The sequence below is a fragment of the Amaranthus tricolor genome, chromosome 16 (assembly GCF_026212465.1).
Source record: "Amaranthus tricolor cultivar Red isolate AtriRed21 chromosome 16, ASM2621246v1, whole genome shotgun sequence".
Taxonomy (NCBI): domain Eukaryota; kingdom Viridiplantae; phylum Streptophyta; class Magnoliopsida; order Caryophyllales; family Amaranthaceae; genus Amaranthus; species Amaranthus tricolor.
In genome coordinates this window covers 18,406,715-18,412,891 of record NC_080062.1, presented here as the reverse complement: position 1 = coordinate 18,412,891, position 6,177 = coordinate 18,406,715, and the positions used below count along the sequence as shown (strand labels likewise).

The 6,177-nt window shown below is 36.5% G+C and overlaps 1 protein-coding gene across 3 annotated transcripts; it reads right to left on the bottom strand.

Moving 5' to 3' along the window:
- Window positions 1-403: 403 nt before the first annotated feature.
- Window positions 404-5,933, bottom strand: LOC130802923 (auxin response factor 17-like). 3 transcript variants are annotated; one of them, XR_009039820.1, is made up of 3 exons: window positions 4,668-5,933; window positions 1,368-2,099; window positions 404-739 (listed from the first exon to the last, which is right to left on the bottom strand). XR_009039820.1 is itself a non-coding variant. In XM_057667042.1 (2 exons), exons 1-2 carry the CDS (start codon window positions 5,712-5,714, stop codon window positions 1,437-1,439), a joined length of 1,710 nt encoding a protein of 569 aa, XP_057523025.1. In that variant the 5' UTR covers window positions 5,715-5,933; the 3' UTR covers window positions 404-1,436. The 3 variants fall into 3 exon arrangements, 1 of the variants encoding a protein (XP_057523025.1); XR_009039819.1 differs by having other exon boundaries at window positions 1,374-2,099; XM_057667042.1 differs by having other exon boundaries at window positions 404-2,099.
- Between the last annotated feature and the right edge of the window lie 244 nt (window positions 5,934-6,177).

Genomic DNA, 6,177 nt, shown 5'->3' with positions numbered 1-6,177 from the left:
ATCATTATTTTAGAAGAAATCCCAAATTTGTATCATTTATGAACTGAAATTCACCGAAAATAATCAATAAAAGTATAGATAGCAGAAGTCAAAAACAAATATATTTTTGAAAATCAAAATTATGCACCAGTGAATAGTATGAAAATACAAGTAAAAGAGACATATTTTGATAACAAACACCAAACTAATTAAATCTCTAGACTCTACTTAGTAGTCATTAGTCATTAGTGATTAGTCATTACCCAGTAATATTGTACTGCATTTAAAAAGATACAAGTAATAAATGCAGTTAAAAATGATGCTGAGACTGAGGCCTACGGCATCAACTCAAGTCATCAACCACTAAGAAGCAACAAAGATGCAAAATTACGCATAGGCCAATAAGCATCTGCTGCAAACAAAATTACTCACAAAAGGTAATACTTCTTCTCGCACTACTAAACCTGGTAAGCATAATTTATCAACAATGCATCAGGACAGCAATACAGATGATAAGGACTCACATTCATAGCATACCAATTAGCATCCTGTTTTTGGAAAAACTACCAATGTCTGACTTAATTTACATCACGCCCAATTCTAAATATTCAAATTCACTTTTTAAGTTTTAGATCTACAACTCCTCCAACACAAACCACACGCGTACAGAAAACAAAGCTACTTCATACTAACACAGATATCACACAATACATTACGACCTGTGTAGTGCATGCCTCTCCCACTGCCCATGTGCCTGAAACTGAACAAAAACACAGCGATTAATGGAATAACTATGCATTTAGCCTAAGAAATACTGCATCCAGACCAGAACCACCAAAATAATGTGACCATGAGAAACAGGGAGATTTGTGACGAAGCAAACCAACATTAACTGTATTATCTCCAGTTTTATAGTACTGCTACATAAACTCCTTTTAAAAGGAAAAGAACGAAACCTGGACCAGCATTCTGTCAAAACAAAAGTACCCCCACCAAAATGAATAATAGAAAAGTTCATTTATGGATAAAAGAACAAAAACACCCCAAATACCAAAACCTTCAGGTTTTTACCAAGAGATGGACAATCTCCCAAGCGTAACCACTACTAGGAAGTTGATAAATGGCATGTGAAGGGAATAGAGTAAAAAAAATATATGCTTTTCCAATGTATAGTTAAAAGGAAACCCACAACTCCCAGTCCAAGAAGTAAAGCAGCCAGCTCAAGCCCACTCTGCTGCAACTAGACGCCTCAAGAAAGACTCCAAGATAACGTATGGTAATTTGGTAAGACACTTTGTAGAATGAATAAAAGGAGAGAAAGGAAAAGGGCTTGTAAACTTAGCAAGTTTGCAACACTTAAGAATAAATGAAACGGAGGAAATTCAGACCTATACCTGTACAACCTTCCCAACCACCAGGGATTGCAAATTAACATTCACAAAGCTAATCTGCATCCATCACAGAGGACTCAGAGCATGAGCTCTTAGCCTATCATCTAGCTTCTTGTGAGAGACTGAGGAAGAAATATCCAGAGTATTCCTTACACCTTCAGTTAAATGGTCATCATATTTTGTACAGCCTATAGCCTCCGTAGTTGTGAGAGGCTGCTCCATGTGAATTTGCTTACCAAACAGCTGAAATGAAGTGATAATTTTTTTACTCAAGTCACAAGACCGTTGATCAGTACCAGCCACGCCAAACAACTGCACGCTGTTTTGGCTATCAGGTGATGGCGTCTCAGAGGGTGAAATACCAATATTAAGTTTAGTGGTTACAGCCTCCATCTTCTCTGGTGTACTGTCCACAATATCATCTCGGTGCCCCTGATGGGTGCTATAATTCACTATACTAGGTAAAGTAGATAGAAAAAGAAGGTTTTGCCTGGCTCCCTGCATGCCAGCAGGAAAAGTGTTGTAATTCAAATAAGATGAATTGAATCCCATTGAGGGTATGGGGGGGTTTCCCTCTCCATTAGTCAGCAGTCCAGAGTTCTGCACACCCTTAAATTTTTTGATAGCTGGGACAGCAGTATGTATAGGTAGCATTGGAACAATAGGCTCCACTTGCCAAGGACTAACATTCTTCATGTTTTGCAGAATTTCAGGTTCATCCCATGCAACCTGGAAATTAAATTGAGGTATCAAAAGATTTGCAGAAAATGCTTGTGAACTATTAAGCACTCTTATCCACAGGCGGACAAAAAAAATTGATATCACTAATTTAAATTTCCCTCTAATATTGAGCATAAATAAATAAAGTTTCCATAGAAATATTACTAATTACATCAATGTCTTCCAAAGTTGAACCAATGTTCATATTCATAATTTATGCTACTGGGAGTAATTTCCACGAAAAATTTCTTCCAAAAGAATTGAATTGTACCAGATTAATAACAAAAACAACGAAAAATTTATACTAGATGCAGATTTAAAAACAAAAAGAATGTCTTCACCCAATTAGTTTTAAATTTGTACCAAATTAATAACAATGAAAGCCAAAAGTTGAACTCGAAGCATGCAATAAACAAAATGATCGTCTTCACCAATGAGAATCAAACCTTGGCATGAAGTGTGAAATACTAGAGGTACTACCAACTAATCCAAATTCATGTGATGTCAATTAACATCATTGACTACACTATGGTTCCATCACTGCTCTTACAAAAACTAAAAAAGAATTGTAACACAAGATAACAAAACCAGACAATCTTTTAGTAGGATATTACAAAATCTTTCATGCATCTCTAAGAGAAGCCAGCACAAAAAGACAAAATATGTTTAGCGGCAAGCATGAAGCATCGTAAAAGAAGGAATTGTAACATTTGGCATAGAGTACATGTCATGTGCACCTAACATATACATTCAATCACTATAATCTAAATTCTATAAAATAACTCTTTTATCAACATCGATAGCAATTCACAAAGCATCAATGGTATACGATTCCATTGGTATAAGTAATTAACAGCACTATAAAGAATAAACTTGGGCACTAATGCAGAATCAAAGCCATGTATGACATTTTATAAAAAGAGGTCTAACACATGACCAAAGTAAATATATGGTAAGGTCGTGATTGCGGTAAGGAGAGTAATGCGTCTATCGTAACGCCTAAATATGGGTCGCAACCATAAGATATCCCTTGATACAACCCAAAAAACACAGTTTTTTTACACCTTTACAACACGGGAACATCAAGTCGTTATATTTGAAAATCTTTACAATGTGCGGGAGCAATGCGACCTTGTTTTTACACTGCAATGAAAATCAATTAATCCAACAAATTTGGTATCCCTATTCAGTTGACTTCACAACCAACTCATCAATTCCAGCTGAATAGTAGTTTGTCAGCCTAGGTTCAAAAATATATAGGAACGAGTGAAACTTGCAAGAAAAAATGTGCCATAAATCTTGCTAACAAGCAACCAAGAGTAGATGACTAGTAAACAAAGTAAAATGGTAATTAATATGATTAATATCATGACAGAGTCTTCTAATTCATAAATTTGTCAACCAAATAAGCTCATCTATTAAGGGTATACATTAAAGGTGCAAACCATGAAACAAACAACCATCCATTTCTTCTTAAACTTCCATAAACATCAAAAATACAAGGGAATTTTTGGAGATAACGTAACATATTTCATCTTAATGTAAATGTCACATTGATCATGCTCCTTAGAACCATAGCAAATCACTTTCTATTTAAAAGAGCACAGGCTGAAGTTTACTTCAATATAAAGTGCAAGTGCAATGGACGCTCTTGTGTAAACAGACGCATTGAGATTTGAGAAATTAGTATTCAAACTAAAAGTGGCGATCCTCAAGTAAAGCAAAAAAAAAAAAAAAAAGAAAAAAAATCGTTGTTAATCTTTATCTCATAACAATTAGACAAGAGTCTAGCTCACTTGTCAAAATACTCATGCCAACACTTCCGAGCCTTATATCCTAAATAAGATCACATTAATAAGAGAAACAATAACACCAAATCACGCATGCTAATGATTAATAAGCTCTAGACCATCAAGCTAAACCAAATAATTTATTCATGAAATGATGGCCAATAACCCTCAACGTCCACAAGATTCTTTACATTCAACGTTTCCTGAAAACAAATTGATGGCACCAAAATAATTTCCTACAAATATATCCAGGGTGATCCCTAGGGCAGAGACAATTTCAAAGCCAAACAGTTAAGTACCCGTGTACGAACACCAAACACTCAAATACCACGCAACTTAAACACTACAAAATAGTAGACCTTAACAGTATGCAAGTCTCTGAAACAACCAAACCAGCTTAGCAAGCGCTCTGAAATGCATTCTGAGCTCATAGCCAGTTGATCTTTAATTCCTCAACTGTTATAAAATTCTTTTACTGGAACAAATTGCACACAACATACACTATCATACGAAAACATAGCAGAAAACCCACATTTTCAAAATAAAATAATATTATAAATAGACCTCATTATCCGAACAAATAAATACCACCAAATCCTAAAAATAGCTCAAGTGATAACAAAATTCCCTTCAAACAACCTTCAATTTCTAGTACTACAAAAAATAGAACATAAACAAACCAACAATTCAACATAAACATATTAATCCACTAAAATACAACAATACCTTGTTAATCACAGATATATTGGGGAAGGACAAGATTTCAACATTAGTAAATGTAGCATACCTGAAGCATTCGCCACCAAGAATCCCGCCAAGGCCCATGATCAAACCCAGTCGCTACAGCAGATACTGTTCCATTATACCAAGATAACCTCGACCCATCCTCTGTCTCTTGAGCAATCTTTACTTTCATTCCCCCTCTCCAATAAACTCCTCTAGCAACCTCAACTCTTTCCGCCTCCACAACAAACTCAGGCAAACCCGGCCTCGGATAATAAGCAACCTCAAATACCATATCACTCTCTGCTCTCTCAATCGCCTCAACTACCGCCTCAGCTGACACCTTCCCTTTATTACTCCTCGATAATCCCCCTCCAATACTCAGCCTTGCTGGTTTCAGAACAATCCCCCAAGGTAACATTGCATCATTTATCAACCTGGACGCCCTACGAATTCCAACAAAGAGCTCTTTAGTTAAGTTTTTCCGCATGAAAACAACAGAGTCTCCTGCAATTAACTTCTTACAATTAACAAATTTACTCCAACCAGTAGTGAACAAATTTCTCTTTGGAGTCCCTCGATAAATGTGCCTAAATTCCCAACTTTCTCCATGAATATCAGTAACCCGAATCTTTTGAACCGGTGGATCAGCAGAAAAATCCAACGGTGGAAAAATCGATTCAGCACAAAACCTCGGGATCGAAAACCCCCCACCATTGTTGGCATCTGAAGGCGTCAAAACCTTGGCAAACGAAACGACATCGTTTCGCTTCTCCTCTCCTCTTTCTCCAAGAAATTCTAAAGCAAACCCAGAAGAGGTACTTTTCAAAGGTTCGAGAAGAAACTTAACAAACACTTCATCAGTATCAGGATCAGCAAGAAACGAGACGCGAACAACACGGCAAAGCACAGAACTCTTATACACAGAAGAAAGAGGAACAGGAGATGAAGCTTGTTCCATATGTCCTTGCGGAAAGTAATAAACCCTAGAATTGGGTTTTGGAACATGAATCAAACTTCCAGCACAAGCTTTCCATATTACAGCATCTACTTCTCTCTCCTGTTGTTGCTGTTGATAGTAGCACTGTCGTTGACGGTGATCCGACGCCATTGTGGGAATGCTTCAACAAAAAAATCGAGAAAATTAAGAGAGAAAAATACAAAACTGAAGGTTTTTTTCTAGGATTGTTTTGAAGGAGATAAAAAGATACACTCTATATCTTGAAAAACTAGAGGAGAAAAAAGACAAAGGGAAACAGACTAGGAGAGTAGGACTGTACTAGGAGTACATAAAAAAGGAGAGGGAAAATGGAGGAGTGAAAATAGGCAGGAAATGGAAAATGGGAGACTGAAAGACTAATTTGCCCTTGGAAAGCTCAAGTCTAGGGAGTTTGTTCGTTTTGAGTTGGATAGACGTGAGTTTTTAGCGCGTACATGCTCTCTGAAATGATGAATATGATAAAGCCCGTGTGTTATGGGACCCGTCAAATATTGATCATACAAACCCGACCAATTTGTTCTCTCCCCTCAATTTTTTTTTATTGTATTTTTTTTAAAATGAACCTGAAAAATTT